Source organism: Tetrahymena thermophila (genome assembly GCF_000189635.1).
Source record: "Tetrahymena thermophila SB210 genomic scaffold scf_8253890, whole genome shotgun sequence".
In the NCBI taxonomy this organism is placed as follows: domain Eukaryota; phylum Ciliophora; class Oligohymenophorea; order Hymenostomatida; family Tetrahymenidae; genus Tetrahymena; species Tetrahymena thermophila.
This window is the reverse complement of record NW_002475960.1, coordinates 6,121-26,975: the sequence shown is the minus strand read 5'-3', so window position 1 is coordinate 26,975 and position 20,855 is coordinate 6,121. Positions and strand designations below refer to the sequence as shown.

Below are 20,855 nucleotides of genomic sequence, written 5' to 3'. Positions count from 1 at the left end.
CAGTTTATTTGTTTTGGATTGTGATATTTTTAATTATAAAAACTAATTAAAAACAATAAAGCTCTTTTTTCATTTTCTTTTTATTGTGCTTGCTTTTTTTTTGTTCTTTCTTTGTTAATTTAGCTCATCATTTTATTTTCAACTTTTGCTTTTATTATTAACTAATTAATCTTATTATTTCAAATTTTTTCTTCATTTTTTCCTTCAAATTAACTATTTAATGATATATTTTTTCTTCAATATTTAAAAAGTAGAAATCAAATTGGTGCAATGGGTGCATCAGGCTTAGGTTCTGCTTTAGCAAAGTGCATTAATCTCTCAAATTTGACACTTGACCTTTAGTAAAAACAGTTTATTTGTTTTGGATTGTGATATTTTTAATTATAAAAACTAATTAAAAACAATAAAGCTCTTTTTTCATTTTCTTTTTATTGTGCTTGCTTTTTTTTTGTTCTTTCTTTGTTAATTTAGCTCACCATTTTATTTTCAACTTTTGCTTTTATTATTAATTAATTAATCTTATTATTTCAAATTTTTTCTTCATTATTTCCTTCTAATTAACTATTTAATGATATATTTTTTCTTCAAAATCTAAAAAGTGATAATTAAATTGGTGATGAAGGTGCATCAGGCTTAGGTTCTGCTTTAGCAAATTGTATTAATCTCTCAAATTTGACAATTGACCTTGGGTAAAAACAGTTTATTTGTTTTGGATTGTGATATTTTTAATTATAAAAACTAATTAAAAACAATAAAGCTCTTTATTCTTTTTCTTTTTATTGTGCTTGCTTTTTTTTGGTTCTTTCTTTGTTAATTTAGCTCTTGATTTTATTTTCAACTTTTGCTTTTATTATTAATTAATTAATCTTATTACTTCATATTTTTTCTTCATTTTTTCCTTCTAATTAAGTATTTAATGATATATTTTTTCTTCAAAATCTAAAAAGTAACAATTAAATTGGTGATGAAGGTGCATCAGGTTTAGGTTCTGCTTTAGCAAATTGCATTAATCTCTCAAATTTGACACTTTTACTTAGGTAAAAATAGTTTATTTGTTTTAGATTTTGATATTTTAATTATAAAAACTAATTAAAAACAATAAAGCTCTTTTTTCTTTTTCTTTTATTGTGCTTGTTTTTTTTGGTTCTTTCTTTGTTAATTCAGCTCTTGATTTTATTTTCAACTTTTGCTTTTATTATTAATTAATTAATCTTATTACTTCATATTTTTTCTTCATTTTTTCCTTCTAATTAAGTATTTAATGATATATTTTTTCTTCAAAATCTAAAAAGTAACAATTAAATTGGTGATGAAGGTGCATCAGGTTTAGGTTCTGCTTTAGCAAATTGCATTAATCTCTCAAATTTGACACTTGACCTTTAGTAAAAATAGTTTATTTGTTTTGGATTGTGATATTTTAATTATAAAAACTAATTAAAAACAATAAAGCTCTTTTTTCTTTTTCTTTTATTGTGCTTGTTTTTTTTGGTTCTTTCTTTGTTAATTCAGCTCTTGATTTTATTTTCAAATTTTGCTTTTATTATTAATTAATTAATCTTATTATTTCATATTTTTTCTTCATTCTTTCCTTCTAATTAACTATTTAACGATATAATTTTTCTTCAATATTTAAAAAGTGGAAATCCAATTGGTGATGAAGGTGCATCAGGGTTAGGTTCTGCTTTAGCAAATTGCATTAATCTCTCAAATTTGACACTTGACCTTCGGTAAAAACAATTTATTAGCTTTATTGTGATATTTTAAACAAAAAAAATGAATGTAAAACAAAAAAGCTCTTTGAATTTATTTGATAGCTTTTATTTATTTTATTTTTTTATCTTTTTTATTCCACTAATATTATTTTATTTATTTATTAATTTCAAGAATAATATTTAATTTAAAAGTTTATTCTATTTTGATATTTATTAATAATTTAAAATTTATTATAAAAGTTAAAACTCAATGAATGATTCATAAAAATTCAAAGTAATAAGCAAGTGTCTTAAATCAAAAAGATTAGTTTTCTTTGATTTCAAATGATAAACAACTGGTGAAAAAAGGATGAATAAGTATAAAATGTTTGAATAATAATATATATTTTATTATATAATATTTTGAAAAAAATTTAAATCTAAAATATAAATAGATAAATAGATTTTATTATTGATTTTATATTTATAAATATCATTCATATTTTTGTAAGTAAATAAATTATTTATAAAAAATAAAAAAAATTAAATCCTCTTAAGCAAACTCTCTGATTTCTCCAAAAAGGATCAAACAATTTGAAACTTTTAGTGTTATAATACATCTTATTAAATTATATAAATGATAAACTTTATATGCCAGTTATATTTTAATCTTAAATATTATCCATCAATCATATTTTTATCGTTTTTTTATGTATCTTGATTAATTAGATGCCATGATTTAAATAAAATCTCAGGGAGAAATCAAGTTTTACTTTTTATTTAAATTTTTTGTTTATAAAGTTTTTTTTATAAAAAATCTAATTTTTTATCTTCATTAATTAAGTTTAAATTATACCCTCCCTCCCTCATCTTTCAAAATTTTTTTCAAGATTTCAGACTTTAAAATAAAAAAAATTATTACTCAATAAAATTAGGTCTTCATTAAATAGTATGCTATTTATTTAATGAGGACTTAGATTATTTTAATTTTCACCTTAGTTATTTCATCACTTGATTAAACCCAAAAATATACTTTAAAATAAGTATTTTTTAAGTCTTCAATATTTATATTTTTTCAATATTTTCTTACCCATCTCTAACTAACTAACTAACTAACTAACTAACTAACTAACTAACTAACTAACTAACTAACTCATAGTTTATTTTGTACTATAAATTTTAATTTGTACTGTTAAGGTTTAATAATGAATATTACATTAACTTTTTGAATTTCTTTTTAAATGCAAAATTATTAAATGAATATTTAATTTATCTTAAATTATTTGTTCTTTTTATCCAAATAAACTCAAAACAAAAGGAAATTATTATTTTAATTAATAAAATTTCTATAAATTGCTATTCAAAATTTTGAAAAATAAATCAATAAATAAAATGGTAGATTGGAGATATTTTGAATATCTAGATGATGTAATTTTTTTAAATAAATATTATTTAAATTTATTTTTATTAATAAAAAAGTTTGTCAATTCTTCGCTTTAATCTCATTCATTTATCACAGTTGATTTGTAAATTTAATTTATTATTAGTAATTTTTTTACATTATTTAATTTTAAAATTATTTACAATAAAATAATTTTTAATAAATATTCTCATCTGTATTCAATCATTTTTATTTAAACAAATATCTTTTATAATTACTTTAACTTATCTTTTAATTTTTAACTGTTGGTTTTATTATTAAATAACTAATTAACAAACTAAGTTATGGGAAAATTAACATAAAAGACTTTTGTTCTGCTTTAGAAAAGTGCACTAACCTATAAAAATTGACACTTAATTTCTAGTAAAAACAGTTTATTTGTTTTGGAGTTTGATATTTTTAATATAAAAATAAATTTAAAAAAATTTAACTAACTCTTGTAATTTATGAATTAGCTTTTTATTGGATTTATTTTTCTTATATATTCTTCATGAGTTTTCTTTTATCTTAAATAAACTCATTCTTTTTTACATTTTCAACTTTGGTTTTTATTTATTATTTCATATTTTTTTCATTATATCCTTCTAACAAACTAACTAACTAGCAAATTAATTAAATATTTTTTCTTCAAAATTTAAAAAGTGGCAAAAAAATTCGTGATAAAAGTGCCTTACGCATAGGCTCTGCTATAACACAATGTATTAATCTCTCAATTTTGAATCTTTATTTTGAGTAAAACAAACTGGTTTATCAAATTTGGATTATTATATTTAATTTAAAACAATAAAATGCATTTACTTTATTAATTTATTAGCTATTTAATTGAATTATTTTTTTTATTTATTCTACTTAGTTTTTTTTCTTTCTTAATTTGAGTTATTTATTTTTTGATTTCAAAAATTTTATTTTATATTCAATTAATAAATTTTTAATATTTCATTTTTTTTAATTCTAACTATTTATTTAATATCTAAATAATAATATATTTCTTAATTAAAGTAACAATTAAATTGGGAATAAGGGTGCATCATGCGTAGGCTCTCGCTTAGCAAATTGCATTAATCTATAAAATTTGACACTAGCCCTTAGGTAAAAACTGTTTATTTGTATTGGATTGTGATATTTTTTTAAAAAAATTAATTTTATTTATTGAATTTTTATTTTATATTTTGCTGTTTTTTTTCTTAAACTCTTTCATTTTTTTTATTTTTAACTTTTACTTTGATTATTTATTAATTCATTTTTTATTATTTCATATTTTTTCTCTAACTAACTAAATAATTAATTATGTAAATTTTCTTAAAATTTAAAAAGCTCTAATTAAATTGGTAACGAAGGTGCATCAGGCTTAGGTTCTGCTTTAGCAAATTGCACTAATCTCTCAAATTTGAAACTTCTACTTGGGTAAAAACAGTTGAATTGATTTAAATTTTTATATTTTTTAAAATAAAAATGAATGAACTATTTTAATCTATTTATTAGCTTTTATTTAATTTTTTTTTTTTTTCCTTTTTTAATTAAACTCATTGTTATTATCATATTTTTTCTTCATTTTTTCCTTCTAAATAACTAACTGATTAATTATGTATTTTTCCTTCAATATTTAAAAAGTCGCAATTAAATTGGCGATAATGGTGTATCAGGTTTAGGTTTTGGTTTAGGAAAGTGCAATAATCTCTATAATTTGGAACTTGAACTTAAGTAAAAGCAGTTTATTTGTTTTATATTTTGATATTTTTTAATATCAACATGGATTTAAAAAAATAAAACTATTTTAATTAATTTATTTTTGATTAATTTTTCTTTTTTATTCTGCTATTTTTGTTTCAGTTGCTAATTTTACTCATATATTTTTAGCTTAAAAATATTAATTAAATTTAATTAGTTTATTTATTTCTTATTATTAAATATTTTTTATCCATCTTTACTTCTAATTTACTAAAAAATAATATTATCTTCAATATTTAAAAAGTGAAAACGAAATTGGAGATCAAGGTATATCGGACTTAGGTTCTGCTTTATCATCCAAAAATAATCTCTCAAAATTGATACTTGATTTTGAGTAAAAACAGTTTATTTGTTTTGAATTGTGATATTTTTAGTTTTTAAAATGAATTTAACTCATTCAATTCATTAATTTATTTATTAGCTTTTTATTTTATTTTACAGAATTAGAATATAATTTAAATTTAAATATTTTATTTTGTTAATTTTGATTTGTAATTTACACTAATTTATATCAAATGTTAAAACAATAGCAATGAATTAGAAAATTTGAAAGTAAAGAACAAGTATCTTAAATCAAAAAGATTAGTTATCTTTAAAATATATTTCAAATGATGATAAACAAATGAGGGAAAAAGGAGGAATAAATATAAAAATATTTGAATAATAGAAATATTGCTATTTGCAGCATATTTTTCATGTAGCCTAAAAACTACTTGCTAAAAATAAATAAATAAATTAATTAAATAATAATTTTATGTTATTGAGTATTTTTAATTTTATTTTAAAGAAATTAAAAAATAATTTAATAAATTTATTATAACTTATTTTATGTTTTTTTTCTTTTCTTATTTTATTTAATTAAATATTAATTAATTTATTATCCAAATTTACTTCACAAAAACTAGCTAAATTTAAAATTTTTGATGTAAAAAAATTATAATAAATAAATTATTAATTAATTATGATTCTTTATAAAATATAAAAAGTGGGATGCAGACAACTAAATTTTTGTATGGCTATATGCTATAATAAAAAATTTTGATGACAAAATTAATATTAATAAATGAGGAAAAGAAAATTTTTTTATATATAACAGATAAATAAGTAAATAAATATGGAATATTTTAATACTTTTAAAATATTAAACTAGATATAAATTTCATATAATATTTTTCTACTAAAAGTAGCTTTAAATGTAAGGATTCGAAATGAGATGAGTGACATGAAGAAAAGAGAGAGTAAGTTTAGTCTGATGCAACTAATTATCTATAAATTTGTAAAAGAGGATCCATGAAAGGTAAAAAACAACTGTGAGAGCAAAGAATTGATAGAGCATTAGATATATTTGGCATTATATTATGTAGTCATAGTAGTCTTCATTTTAGATTTAAATAAAAGTCGTCAAGTTATCAAGTAAATTTACAAGAACAAATATTTATTCATTGTAATCGAATATGTTAATTTTCTGTAAATTAGCTTTATCAACATCTTTTAGCTCATAGTAAACATCTTTAAAGTGATTCATAAATGACTTTAATGCAATGAGCAATCCATTTTTCAATAAGACACCTTGTTGTCTTTAACATTGTTCAGCACTGATTTAATCTTCTTTTTTAACATACTCTGTGTAATCTACTATTGCACTGCAGGGATCTCCTGTCATTATTTCAATAAAGAAATCATTAAAATCGCTTTAGCTGTGTCTTTTTATAAATATTTAAATTAATTAATTATTGTAGTTATTCATAATAAATTTATTTACCTATTCTTTAAGTAAGACCCTTACATTACGTTATTTAAATCTTGCTATATTTCATCTTAATCTTGAATTGCAACTTAAATTCTATCAAGAATTTGATTAAATGAGACAACATTTTGTTCACCTGGAAAAAGTTTAGCAGTTAAACAAAAATATTGTAAGCCAACATTAAGTAAAATATATGATTTAACTCTTGATAAAATATCTAATTTTAAAATAAACAATTTTAATAAAATATCTTAAAATTTTTAAAAGATTTAATAAATTATTGAAAGTTTAATTATTTTATTTATAAAAATAATATTTTTTTCTTAATTATAGTTAGAATAAGATTTTTGAAATTAATTTAGAAGGAGAAATAAAATTAAATATGTTCAGAAAAATAAAATTAAATGTGTTTTGAAAAATAAAATTAAATATGCTTAGAAAAATAAAAAAATGTCTCCAGAAAAATTAAATAAACTGAGTTAAAAGAATTTGTGTTGAAATAAATAAAATGGAAAGCAAAAATGAGTTTTTTGATGAGAAATGAAATTACATAATATAGACAAGTTTTATTGAGATTCATCAATATATTGTCTTGTTAATTGGCGGTTTAGAACTGGATAGAGAACAATTAAAGTCAAAATGAGGACAGAGAAGAATATAAGTTTTTTATTAACTTTTGGGAGCTTTGAGTAATAGCTGAGATTTTATTTTTTAACTTCTATTTACTTAGATTTAACATCAGTTTTTTATTAAATTTTAAAAGAGGAGGAAGACCTATCAAGATTAAGGATATAGTATTAATCAATCAAATCGATGAAATCATCTAATATGTCTATGCTAAATGTAGTTAAAAGACTAAGAATTTTTTCTCTGTAGGTTTGTATTAAAGCATAGAGCGGGATAACAAGAGAAATACAAAAAGCAGAGATAATTGTTATGATGATAACTAAATTGTCTAAAGAGGATTTGATATCTTCTAAAGATTACTTATTATAACCTATTGATTAGATGAAGATTTATCTTAATGTTAATGAGACATCTCTCTGGTTTAATAGGAAAATCTTTTCAGAGTAGCTTGAAAAATTGCTTATATCCTGATATTCATCATACTCTTCAGATACTATGTAGATGTATCTGAAGATATAGTTTTGGAATTGAATTAAACAGTAACCTAACTTGCAGTCTAGAATATCTTCTTTTCTATTATCTTCACCAGTGATATCTGTTCTGAGGTTAAATTAGAATGGATAATTATATATTATAGATACTATTGTCCTGCTTACATCATACAGAACAATGCTTTTTATAAGTGATTTTAATGATCCATAACAATCACTAATTTTATATTTTATTAGACCTTATAACTCTTTTTTAGTACCAGTGGTGTATTCTAAGTTTGTTTTAGAGTGAGCTGTTAGTCTTTTCAAATTAAATGCTTCAATGACTCCATAAATTTGATTGTTGTAGTCCATTGGCCATTAAGCTATAGTAAAATCTTCTTTGACACTTCCAATTGTGTCTTTTGTTTGGAAGAATTGCTAAAAGTTGACTATAAATATCACAATTATACTTAATAGACCAATTCCGTTAACTATAGAGAGAGAATAATGAGATTTTTTAGTTAAAATTGTTTTACGGAACTGCTTTTTGATTTACTCAATAGAACTTACTTTAGAATGGGCTGAAGAAGTTTCTAAAATTTCTTTTCTTTGCTGATCTGTAAAATTATTTTTTCTAGTTGTCTCATCAGAGTAGATTTTGTAAGCTCTACGCTTGGTGACATCATCTTCATCTTCATCAATGTCAGATATTTCTTAGATTTCGTTATTTTGCTTTTCGTTGGTAACATTTGAGTAATATCTATTGATTGGAAAATGTTTTGTGAAATCAGTGCTGGGATAATCTTTGAAAGTTGATTTTGTTTAAAGCACTTGACAGCTGTTTTTACTTGAAAGTTAATTTAAACGAGATGATTGTAATTTTTTAATTGGGAATTGATTATTTTTGACTATAAAAGAATTAATAGCACTCGTATTATCTACTAAGTTTTGGTCACTCTGAATTTTTGGAGAAAAGATCATCTAATCTAAAGCTTTCATGCTTTAATTTGGATGATAGGATTTAGTTAGATTATTAGCAAAATGCTGATCATTTTAGCATATTGAGAAATCAAATTATTGCAAGTCGCTTCTGAAAGAATTCTCATTTTTGTTAGTGTTATCTAGCTTTAAGAATTTAGTAGATCTTAGCTACTCCAAATTTTAAACAGAGAAATCTAACTCTTAGGCTGAAGCCATATTTTTCATGTATTAGGTATTCGATTAGTTATGGTTGATGTCTTTAGTTTTACCGTCATAGTCGATACTGTTGTTGAAGTTATTGTCTTCTTCAATGATACCTTCTAGATTTGGCTTGCTACTTTTCATTTCTAAGTTATTTTATTAATCAAAATATTATTTATTGTGATTAAATTGAGTTTCTTGAGGATTAATTTGTTCTAACTTAATAGATTAGTTCATGTTTTCTTTTAAAACTCTCATAAATACTCCATCGTTGATTAGTTATTGTTTTTATTTGTTAGCAGATGTAGTCATAGTGTTATCAGCGAAATCTTCATTTAGAGAAGGCTTATTTGTATTATTGTTGTTTTTGCTACTCTGTTAAGCAAGAATTTAGTTTTCTTATGAGAATTAAGTAGAATCGGCCTATTCGGAAGTAATTTATAAGTTTTATCCAGTGATTGATTGAGAGAAAATCATAGTGATTTACTTGAAGGCTTCCTATTGATAGGAGGAGCTCTCTACGTAAATTGTCTTTTGAATTTATTATTCTAAGTCTTAGAACAAAATAGATAAATTTTGAGGACTTAGTCCATGAATATTGGTTTTGTTCTTGCCATCTTTGTTCGCAATCACTTCTAAAATGGCTCTTTGGTTAGTTCTGGGGTTAACTCTTTTGATTGATGTAATTTCAATATATTGCAATTCTTAGTTTTCAAAGCAAGGATTTTGAACTGGAAAGTCCTTTAAACTCATTCTTAGCTTAAAGAATTAGAATTTGTTGTAAAAGTAGCTTCTTTGATTGCTTTCGGCAAGCATACTTTCTCCTTTTTGTTTGCTTCTTTTGACAACGAGAATATAGTCGAATTCATTCTTGTAATATTATTTATACTTTTCTTGAATTGCAAGCTGTTTCTTCTGCTACTCTTTTATTTTTTCTTCGTATTCTTCCAAAGTCAAGTCTTCAAAGCTATTGAGCTGAGAGCTTGGGAATTGATTTTGCTAATCTTTTAAGAAAGCGAAATATTTTCTTAGTTTTAGTTCTTTAAAGCGTGTGAAAACTTTAAAGACTTTGCTGTGGAGTAACTTAGTCATAGAAACAACTGAAAAATTATCAGATCTGAACAAAATATAGTCATTATATTTATTCACTTGTTAAATGTGCGCAGTTAAGCCAAATTCGTTGTTAATTGAAATTCTATTTACCTTCACGTCTAATTTGACTGCAATCAAGTGATTGTCTTGAGAAACAGCAAAGACCATTCTATTTTTTTAATTTTAACCATACTAAACGCATGTGTTTTCAATTTATTTTTCTCTTTTATTTTGATCGCTCGACTGAAAGTTAGCTTCAAAATCGTTGTCAATGTCTTTGCTAAAGTAGTTCTTGATAAAAAGTGAGTGATATTTAGCGAAAATTTATGGTAGAATAATTTCTAGAGGCTGGTTCATGATATCTTCCTTTTTTTTGAAGTTGAAAATCTTTAAGAAGTTGCTTGAAACTTAGTTAATTTGAATTTTTTTGTGTTGCTTCAGCGAAATGTAGATAACGCATGCGTTGGATGAAAATTTTTCTTAGTTTGAGTCGAAATAGTTTGTATATTTATCTTACAACATTTAATTAACTTCAATGCCTTCTTCCATGTTAGATGATAATTTATTTTTCTTGAGATCATAGCTTGAAAAAGACAAAATATAACAATAGTCAGCGCAAATTTAATCAAGTTCTCTACTTCCAGGATTAATTTTAGTGGCTATTTTTATATTTTATAGAATTTTAGATCTTACTGACAAAAAATTTTAAATTTTTTCAGAGAGATCGCTCAAATTAATATTTTTTCTCTTCATTTGATCTAAAATTAGTAGCTTTTATTGGGTAGCCTGCTAAACAACTAAAGCTGTCTCATTGAGCAAATTATCATAATATATCACATCTAAGTATCCAGCATAGAAAATAGATTTTTATTGCTACTTCTTTAATTAAATTCTGATCTATCTATCACATTCTTACTCTAAAGTCTTTAAGATTTATAGATTTTTTAGTGATAGTTCTAGTTTAAGTATTTAATTAAGCCTCATCCAAAACAGCTAATAATTGTTAACTACATGCAAGATGAAGCAAAGCATGCTGATATGCGCATCGCACACTTCAGTCTTCTCTTCTAAGAAGAGATGATAAATATCTAAGAATATTTAATTTATAATAGAAGCATTTGCGGAATCTAGCTCATTCTAAGATAGTCCATCTAAAAATAATGATTTCTTAATATTTTATTGAAATTAACTGATTTCACTTTTTTCAGTGTTTTGCTTCCTAGAACTGTGAAGACTTTTTTAAAATTACGATTTTGTGAGTGTCTTTTGTTACTCTGAATTATTATGCACTGATTGCTAAGACATATTTTATTCGTATCTGCTGATTTCTCCATTTAAGCTTATTTCTTCTCTCATTTGCTGCTAAATTAAGCACCAACTAGATGAAAAATTGTATTTCAAAATCTATGAAAGATTGTTTTTTAAATGGTTTTCTTCTTTGGCTAAAATGATTTGCTTGGTCATAGCATCAAATTTTTTATAATCTTTGCTTAAACTAATTTCCTTGGAGCTATTGGTGTAAATTTACAATAGGATTTGCATGATGTCTTAAGATTCTGAGTATTAAATAATCTTATTGATGTTATATTCTACAAGTAAATCTGCTAATTTATATGCAGAGGGAATAGTAATTAAAACGCAAATGCTTAAGCAATGATAATTATTTTAATTGTTCTCAAAAATAAAAACAAAAACCGAATTTTGTAAAATGAATGCGTTCAAGGACTGTATGAATTTCTCTAGAGTCTTATCAGATAAAATATTTTTAGAAAACAAAACATACATTTGGATTATAGCTGAAATGCCTATAAATATTGGTTATAAATTCTGTTCTAGTTAATTCAATATTCCAATGGAAAGACATTCACAGAAATAAGCTACTAAACAAAAAATGTCATATTTCTTTTGAAAATTCTCGTCTGAATTTATTAAATATTCGTAGTCAGAGCTTGCAACAATGTAGCCTAGTTAAATAATAGAATAAAAATCATGTATTAATTTGTATAATAATTTAAATGAAAAATACTGAACGTATAGTTCATTGAAATTAAATTTGTAATTACATTAATTTATTTACTTTAAGAATAAATTAATTTATTTTATTTACCTACTAGAACGGTGAGAGTAAGACTTGCAGTACCAAGCTAATCCATATTAAATGTGGAAAAATGCAAAAATAAAACTATCAAGCATTGATTATACTGCTTAAAAACAAAAGAAACTACTTTTTCAAACATATTCTATTTTATTCTTAATGTAGGAATCCTTATTATTCCATTTAAATTTTTTTAACTAAATTCTACTTATTCCATAGACTTCATTTTTTGTTTCTCAGAGTAAATAAAAATAGTAAGCTAGGCAAATAAATAAAATAGCAAAAATGAATTAAGCGAAACAGCGAAAATGTTCATATAAAATTATGTGTCATCACTATGGAAGTCTTTAATTAGAAATATATCAATAAACTGAAAGTTACTGTCATATCTAGCTAGCTTTTGAATGAATTCCTTCTTTAAAATGATCAATAATAGTAGAACATACTTAAGAGCAATCTAAATATAAACCTCAGCCTTGCTCCTTTTATGTAAACAAACTAAACTGTATAGTTATTCTGTGTAGAATTTCTTGAGATATAATCTTGCTGAAGTAAGAATCTGAAATTCCTTGCTATCCCTTTAAAACTTAAGTATTTTTTCTCTTACTGTGTTCATTTATATTGATTGTTTAAAAACTTAATTAATTTTGATTTTTTAATTTATTAATAATATATAAAAATATACAAATACATGTTAATAATATTAAACTTCTCATTCATTTTCAAAATGAAATTGCATAAATCTAATTAATCAAATTAAATTAAATTAATCAACCATGAATTACCAAAGTAGTATAGTCAATAGTCGAATGGTTTCAAATTAATAATTACTCATCTCACAAAATATATTAATACATAACCATAATTATCTTCATTCCTATTAATAAATTGTAAATATTTTGTATAAAATTAACTATTAACTAAATAAGATAAACTCTTTAAAAAATTTATATTTTAAACCCTATTTATCTTATCATATATCCTTCCTTTTATCTTCTAAACATTTCTTGTAATCCAAATGAATCTCATTCTAAGTAATAAATTATCTAAATAATCAAGAAAATCAAAATGAAAATATTGAAAGAGTGTACTTCCATATGTTTATATAGCATCTATGAATCAATCGATCAATTGATATATTTATATATAAATATCTATCTATCAATAAATATATTTATCTTTCTTTCTATCTATCAATCAATCAATCTATTAAATTATCAATCAATCAATCTATTTATTAATCAATCAATCTATTTATCAATCAATCGATCAATCAATCCATCTATCAATCTATCTATATTTAGAGTTATTAGTGTATATAATTATTTAAACGATTGATAAAAATTAAACTTCTTTTATAGTTATAAATAGATTTGGATCAAGAAAATTATTAAACTCGAATGGGTATAAAAATAGTCATAAAGGTAGGAAATTTTTCAGAATTTTCACTGGCTATTAAATTCTGCTAATCAAGAATATAAAATAAATGTTTACCCAAACAAATAGAAATTATTAGCTTTGAATGCATTTTTTTTAACTCTTCTTACCTTATAATATTCATATTATCCAAATATTACAGATAATAAAGGGCAAAATACAAATAAGTTCTAAGAAATATAATTGTATTAATTTACATTTTTTTTATCACCTTGGATTTTTATTTATTATCAAATATTAGCTTACACATCGCAACAGGAAATATTATTCAATTCTAAATTAGAATCTTTTAATATTTTCAAATAAAAAAATTTAATCGATACACTAAATCTATCGATCAATCAATCAAATTTATTTATCATAGAATCCTTTTCAGTCAGAAAATTAAATTTATTTATTAGTTCCAAACATAAATAGAGCAAAATTTATTTAATTATCAATATTTAAACTCTTTGCTTGCTAAATAAATTCAAACAATTTTCAAAAAGTAAAGTATTTGATAAAATTAGAAAATAACAGCTTTAATTAATCCTATTTTTAGTTTAGTATGGCTATTTTTATATAATTTTAAAGTTTCATCTTAGGGTAAAATTAAACCCAATAAAATAAAATCAAAAGCATAATCCAATCTTTTATAATTCTATTTATGTATTTATTGGGATCAAAAATGAAAATTGATCAATACTTTCTTAGAAATTGTCTTATTAATCAATTGTAGAACAAATGATTTATTTTATAAAGTCAGCATTTTATGAAAAATAAGAATTTTAAGGTAAATTTTTTACAGTTTTTTTTTACCTTAAATAAAAATATTTTGAAGAGCATTCATCAATAATTTATTTAGCATTTAAAATGAATGTATTTAAAAGAAATACTTGTATTATTATTTTATTTCTTATTTGTAGCTATTTATCAAATAAAATGCAGCAATATATAAATTGGCATATATAAATTTAGATTAATAATGCATAAATTAAATAAATCTTAAAAAAATTAAATGCATTGATTATAAAAATTTTTTGTTTTAATTAAGGATTTTTTTATTTATTAATGTTAATGAAAATTTATCCTTAAATTTTTCATTTAGTTTTTCTGAAAAAATTTAAATTTTGCATGTTTGTTTTTGTAATATAAATTATGATTGATTTTTATTAATTTTTTGATTTGAAATGTATTAAAATAATGAATGAATATCTATCAATATATCTATTTTAAGAGATTTTTTAATTAATTAAAAATAATAAAATATTGCTATTCTAATTTTGATTTTATAGCTTTGATTTATTAATTAATTATGAATTGAATTTTATAATAACCAAACAATATATAAAAGAGTGAAACTAATAGACACGCAAAAGTTATAATTATTCAACAAGAAAAAAATCTTAATGATTTGAAAGAAAATCACACAGATAGACAAAAAAACAAGCAAGCAAATAATCATAAATAAAGAAAAATAAACTACAGTTTAAAAGAACAAAAATGGTAAATGGAATTGATGAACAAACAAGTGAAATGAATGAAAAATATCCAAAAAGAAATAAAATAATATAAATAAAATATAAATAAATTGCATATGTATATATAAATGTATATAGATAATTATATTTATTACCTTAGTTAGCCAAAAGATTAGGATTGTATATCATAGAAAGAAACATGAAGATAAACATACTTCTGAAGAATGAATCTAAAAAAAATTATATAATAATATACTTAATTAATTGCTCATGTTTATTTACTTCTTTCCTTTGCTTGTTTGTTTGTTTACTTGCTTGCTATTTCATTTATTTGCTTAGTACTTTTTACTTGTTTGCTTATTGATTGATTTTATTATTTTTAGAGGTTGATTAATGCTTCGCATGCTTTTAAATCACTTTTAGGGATTCTTAAGAACAAAAATAACGGAATCACCTCTTAAAAATAATTTTGTAATATATCTTTCCTTTTTCATTGGCTTTGACTTCTTGCCGTGAGATCCTCTTGGAACTTCAGTCCACATTTCTAAAACATTTTCTAACACCATGTTCATGTGTCTATCAAATGCTCTCACTTTTGCCAACATCTTTCTGTTATTTCTTAATGCAATCAAAACCTAAGTGTTAGCCTTAACTGCTTTGAAAAGCAATGAAAAGGGACCTTGGGAGAAAGTTTCTTCAGGAGTTAGCTTCTTTTCTTCTTCCATTTTTCTTTAAATTTTTCAAACTCTTTATTTATTTTTGTATATCTAATATCTCTTTTATCTGCAAATAATTTCTTATCTTTTGATTTTATAAATATATATTATCTCTTTTCTTTCTAATTATTCATAAATCAGTCAATCAAGCAAGAGACAGGCAGACAGATAGATAAATAGAAAATTAATCAATCAAACGATCAAAGAAAATTTATAAATAAAAAAACTATAAAACAAATAAACAATCTTCATTTATTAATTTACTTAATTGCAATTTAAATCCATGAAAAAGTATTAATTTTATTAGTAAAGAGGCATAAATATATCTTTAAAAGCATTATTTCATATATATTAAGTAAAAAAGAGAAAGAACCAAAGATACTTAGATTTTCAAAATAAATAGAAACATGGTTTAAAATCTAATTATTTGAATTACTAATACAGTTATTTATATCTTTATTAAAAAATAATTTTTTTTAGATTGAGCAAATAGTTTGAAATTTAATGATTTAATTAAAATTATTATTTTATTTTGTAAATTAAAATTTTTATTGTTTATTAAATGTAAAATTTATTAATATTTTGTAATGTAAATTAGAAGAATAGTAAATATAACAATAATTCATTCACCCATATTATTTTTTTGTCTCAAGTACGCAAAAATCTAAGAAATTTTTCTGCAAAATATTTTTTTGGAAGTTAAAAAAAATATGATTTTCACCATTTTATGTTTAAAAAATATGGGATAGGGTTGATGAAAATTAATGAGAATTTTTTTACTTTATTTTTACAAAATATTTTTTTTTTGAATAAAAAGTGAATTATTCTTGAATGGTTAAGCACTAGCGTGCAGGTATAAGTTTTCTTATCTTTTGCGTAAAAATGTATTCATTTTTTTTCTTATTTTAAGTTGTCTGGCGCACTCTTTGCACAGATCATATTTTTTTCAATTTACTTGGATTGTATTTAAGATCATAAATTTTATTAATTAGAATAAGCTTTTTTCTTTTAAAAATCATAAATTATTGTTCAAATATTAACATTAGTGAAAAAAATTATTATTTCTTTTATTAATAATCAGATATCAACTTAAGGCAATTTCAATCACTCATTTAAATTGATTGTGGGTATAATTGTATAAATTTAAGGTTAGCAATTAAAATAATTAATTATTTAACATACTTTTTAAGCATATTCTAATTATAAAGATGAACAAAAAATAATTTATATTATAATAGCATATTATTTATTAAACTCAGGTAAGACTAATTGTACGTCACTCTAAAGTAATTTAAAAAAAATTCAATTTAAATATAATATAATTTTTATCTAATTAATTTACTTCAATTGTTGATTATTAATTAAATCAATTAATATATATAATTATCAGTACCAAAATTGCTATTTCAGCAAAAATGCCTATTAAAATACCCCAAGTTTTACTTTCTTGAATCAAATTCTTCATTTTTCCTGTTGTTGTAAGCATTTTTTATGTACCTTTATCAACGTTAGATTCAATGTCATCTAGAACTTCGATATGTTCTTCTACTTGTTATCCTATTTATATCGCTATTCCTTTAGTAATCACTAGATTTTCATTCAACTTATCAATATGTTTATCTTAATCCTTTTATAAATCTTAATAGTTTTACTGGATTTACTTTGTTGAAGTACCAGGCTAGGCATAGTTATCTTTAAATGTTTTAGGTTCTTGCTTTTAATTGAAAAGATCCTATTTCTTTTAACAATTAATTATTACATTTTTACAGATCAAAAAAATATCAAATTTTATTAAATTCATCGCCTAAACATATTTTAAATTAAATATTTACCATTTACTTAGTGCTTTGGCCATCAATAATATTTAAAATTTCGTTTTTTAAACCGATTAATCTTTAAACTTCTTACTTTCTTTATTGTATTTAATTTTAAGTGAGGTTAAACTTATTATTGTTGCGTTCATATGACAATATTAAGTTATTCAATTCATCCAAATTCTATTGATGCTCTTAAATATCTTATTTAATGTCATTTTTGTCACGAGGTTGCAGTATAGGAGTCCTTTAAATCTTAGCCTTCAAAGCATTCATGCTTCTAGACAATTGTTAAGCAATTTTTTCAAAACTATCTGCCATTATGTTAACTCAGTAATTGCAAACTATTGCTTGCTGATTTCTTTACTATTTATTTAATTAAAAAATTTAATTGTTTGTTTTTTGTATTATTTTTTGATTAATTGGCTGATTGATTGATTTTAAGTAAAAACAACTTTACTACCTTATCAAAAAAAAATTATACTTATGATCAATTCTATTTATATCTAATTTATATCTAAAATTAAAATAGATTGATTTTATAATATTTTAACAACAAGCCAAAAATTATTTATTATTTATACTCAAAAAATCTAGCATTGATATTCTTTTGATACAGTTTAATTTTTATTCAAAATTAATTAAATTCGCTACAGCACAACCAAAGTTCTGAAATGCCATCTTCATCAATTTTATTTTGCCTATTAGCATTAAATAAATATCAGAGTTAATATGAAAGAGTTGGAGGTAAAAACAATATTAAAATACAAAATTAAATCTTTATTTAGAAAAAACCAGTAATAAAATATAAAAGTTTTTAGAAATATAAAATTTTGATTATTTTTTTCTTTAAACTCATTAATTTAATACTTTGTTAACAAATATTATTAGAGTAAATTATTTTTACCAAAGTTAGAGAGTCAAAATTGAAAGATTTAACATTTAGCTAAACCAGAACATAAATACGATATGTCTTCATCACTGATAGAATTGTAACTTTTAATTTTTTGAAAAATTAAGTGAAGATTTTTGTAAAAAACTATATAAAAAATTAAAAGAATAAATAATAGTCAACCTATTAGCAAGTAAATCGATTAATATATCAATCCTAAAAAAGTAGATTTAATATGCTAAATATTCAAATATTATATACAAATAAACTAACTATTTATATTATTTATTAATTTTTTATAATAAAAAAAAATAATTATTTTTACAAGAGGTCAAGTATTAAATATTAGAGATTTTTACACTGAGCTAAAGCAAAACTCATAGGTAGTATTCTCTAATCTGTAATTTAATTTTCCCTTAAATTTTAGAAAAAATATTAAATTAATATGAATATATTTTGAAAAAATATTTTAAAGAAATAAGTATAAAGAATTAAATGAAAGAAAAAGCTTAAAAATAAATAAAAAGTGAAAAAATCTTAATAAAATGATGAGAAAAAATAACAGATAATCACAATTAGTTAAGAAAAATTAATTATTCAAAAATTTTGCTTGGTTAATTAATCTTGTTCTCTGATAGATTAATATAAAATAATTAATTTTTTAAATTTTTGATATGAATACAGAGTATACATGTATAAATAATAATCAAAGTTGATTATCTAAAATATATAACTTATTTATTTATTACCTTAAACTAATTTATAGATCTGTGTAAGTGAATTATTCAGAGTCTCTAAACAATAATATTAAAATAAATATTTAAACTTGTAAAATAAAATATTGAATTACATTTTTTAGATAAGAAAAATATGTTATTTTCTACGACATTATTTTTTTCTTTTTGAAGTTGAAGTAAATTTAATAATTACTTTTTTAAAGTAAAATGGCTTTTATTAAATTATAACTTCATTAATTAATTACATTAAATTCTACCTCTTTAGATATATATAATTTTAAGCCAAATAAACATGAATGAGTGATTAATTACAACAAAAAAAATTAAATAATTGCAACTAATAGTCTAAAAAGTACTATTTTTAGTCTATATATAATATAGTGCTTCTGCAAATTTATGGTAGAATATTTTTATATTTTTTAAACAAAAAAATTACATACTGTAAGATCTTATTAATTAGCATTCACACCTTTTAAAATTTTGTGTGATATTTTGGGTTTTAAAATTTATTTTTTTTCAAAAAAAATGATATGTTATGCTTTCTAAAAATTAACTTCTTATAATGTTATTTAGATATAAATTAAATAGGTATTTCACTATAGTTAATTAGGAGGAAAAAATGAAGAAAAAATATGAAATAAAAAGATTAATTAATAATTAATAAAATTAACAAAGAATGAAAAAATAAGAAATCATAATAAAATGAAAAATGAAAACAAATCAAGTAAATTAAAAGAACTTTAATGTTTTAAATTAACTTTTATAATTAAAAATATTATAATGTAAAACAAACAAATAGCTTTTATTAAGTGTAAGTTTTAATAGCAAAAATGAAGAAAAAATATAAAATAATAAAAAATGAATAATAAATAAATAATTAAAAATTGAAATGAAAATTAAGTTAAAATAGCTAAAAAATTTAAGTTTTAATAAAAATCAATAAATAATGATGATAATTTCTTTTATATAAATTATTTATTTAAATAAATTTAAAATTAAATATACAAAAATATTAATAATAATAAAAATAATATTTTTTAATTAAATATACCTCAGATCAATATCAAGAACCTAATGAGATAAAAGTGAAGAGCTTTTAAACTTTTTTTATTAATTTATATAAATTTAAAATATATTAATAAAAAAATTAATAATTACTTCTTCTAATTCGTAATATTTTTTAATCTATTATATCATTTATTTTTTTTTTCAAAAATATTGAATAGCAGTTTATGAAATTTAATTAATTAATTATAAATGGATAAAAAGAACGAATAAATATAATAATTAATTAATTATCAAATATTAATTTATATATTTGGTTTTATGAAGAGATATCACATTCACTATTTAAACTTAATATTTTTATTTAAAACATATACTTAAAAATATATTACGAATTAGAGACCACCAGTTATTTATTTATTTAGTCATATTTGAAAAAAACCTAGTAGTTAATGCTCTTAAGTATTATAAAAATAATGTTTATAAGTAGATTTTTCTGTTTTAGCTCTGTAATTTTAAGAATATTTATAATATTTCTAATTATAGAATTATGCCATTCAAAAATTCATGGTTTGCCTGCCACTTATTATGAAATATATTTATTATTTATTTATTTATTTATTAAAAAATCTAATTTTAATATATATTTTATAATAGAATTATAATTAATTATTAATTTAATTTATTATAATTTCAAAAATAAATAATTTCTTTGAAA

General features: G+C 21.3%; 8 protein-coding genes across 8 annotated transcripts in view; 3 read left to right on the top strand and 5 right to left on the bottom strand. All coding sequences in view use genetic code 6, as the record gives it.

Moving 5' to 3' along the window:
• Nucleotides 1-270: 270 nt before the first annotated feature.
• Nucleotides 271-2,040, top strand: TTHERM_001403832 (oxalate/formate antiporter protein; the record flags this gene model as incomplete). The annotated part of the gene is made up of 6 exons (XM_012800913.1): nt 271-341; nt 600-689; nt 948-1,037; nt 1,293-1,382; nt 1,638-1,727; nt 1,953-2,040. 6 exons carry the CDS (start codon nt 271-273, stop codon nt 2,038-2,040), a joined length of 519 nt encoding a protein of 172 aa, XP_012656367.1.
• Nucleotides 2,041-3,044: 1,004 nt separating this feature from the next.
• On the top strand, nt 3,045-5,574 carry TTHERM_001403831 (hypothetical protein). The gene is made up of 9 exons (XM_012800912.1): nt 3,045-3,119; nt 3,171-3,217; nt 3,415-3,495; nt 3,775-3,864; nt 4,132-4,221; nt 4,447-4,536; nt 4,744-4,833; nt 5,105-5,194; nt 5,391-5,574. Exons 1-9 carry the CDS (start codon nt 3,084-3,086, stop codon nt 5,470-5,472), a joined length of 696 nt encoding a protein of 231 aa, XP_012656366.1. The 5' UTR covers nt 3,045-3,083; the 3' UTR covers nt 5,473-5,574.
• A 445-nt stretch (nt 5,575-6,019) lies between these two features.
• On the bottom strand, nt 6,020-12,134 carry TTHERM_01403830 (transmembrane protein, putative; the record flags this gene model as incomplete). Its single annotated transcript, XM_001027385.2, has 4 exons — nt 6,020-6,563; nt 6,623-6,824; nt 7,158-11,945; nt 12,089-12,134. The coding sequence occupies 4 exons, from the start codon at nt 12,132-12,134 to the stop codon at nt 6,020-6,022; spliced, it is 5,580 nt and encodes a 1,859-aa protein (XP_001027385.2).
• A 1,926-nt stretch (nt 12,135-14,060) lies between these two features.
• TTHERM_01403820 (hypothetical protein) lies at nt 14,061-15,032 on the top strand (the record flags this gene model as incomplete). Its single annotated transcript, XM_001027384.1, has 2 exons — nt 14,061-14,098; nt 14,861-15,032. 2 exons carry the CDS (start codon nt 14,061-14,063, stop codon nt 15,030-15,032), a joined length of 210 nt encoding a protein of 69 aa, XP_001027384.1.
• A 354-nt stretch (nt 15,033-15,386) lies between these two features.
• Nucleotides 15,387-15,698, bottom strand: TTHERM_01403810 (small nuclear ribonucleoprotein; the record flags this gene model as incomplete). The annotated part of the gene is made up of 1 exon (XM_001027383.3): nt 15,387-15,698. One exon carries the CDS (start codon nt 15,696-15,698, stop codon nt 15,387-15,389), a length of 312 nt encoding a protein of 103 aa, XP_001027383.1.
• Nucleotides 15,699-17,055: 1,357 nt separating this feature from the next.
• Nucleotides 17,056-17,824, bottom strand: TTHERM_01403800 (SNARE domain protein; the record flags this gene model as incomplete). The annotated part of the gene is made up of 2 exons (XM_001027382.3): nt 17,056-17,427; nt 17,522-17,824. 2 exons carry the CDS (start codon nt 17,822-17,824, stop codon nt 17,056-17,058), a joined length of 675 nt encoding a protein of 224 aa, XP_001027382.2.
• Nucleotides 17,825-18,573: 749 nt separating this feature from the next.
• On the bottom strand, nt 18,574-19,595 carry TTHERM_001402800 (hypothetical protein; the record flags this gene model as incomplete). Its single annotated transcript, XM_012800911.1, has 4 exons — nt 18,574-18,667; nt 18,721-18,810; nt 19,145-19,189; nt 19,246-19,595. 4 exons carry the CDS (start codon nt 19,593-19,595, stop codon nt 18,574-18,576), a joined length of 579 nt encoding a protein of 192 aa, XP_012656365.1.
• A 1,235-nt stretch (nt 19,596-20,830) lies between these two features.
• The window catches only part of TTHERM_01402790 (hypothetical protein), a gene marked incomplete at both ends in the record, with an annotated part of 603 nt that continues 578 nt past the window's right edge, over nt 20,831-20,855 (bottom strand). The window contains one exon of the mRNA XM_001027380.3: nt 20,831-20,855. This exon is cut by the window's right edge and continues 134 nt beyond it. Within this exon, the coding sequence (XP_001027380.3) occupies nt 20,831-20,855 (25 nt within the window).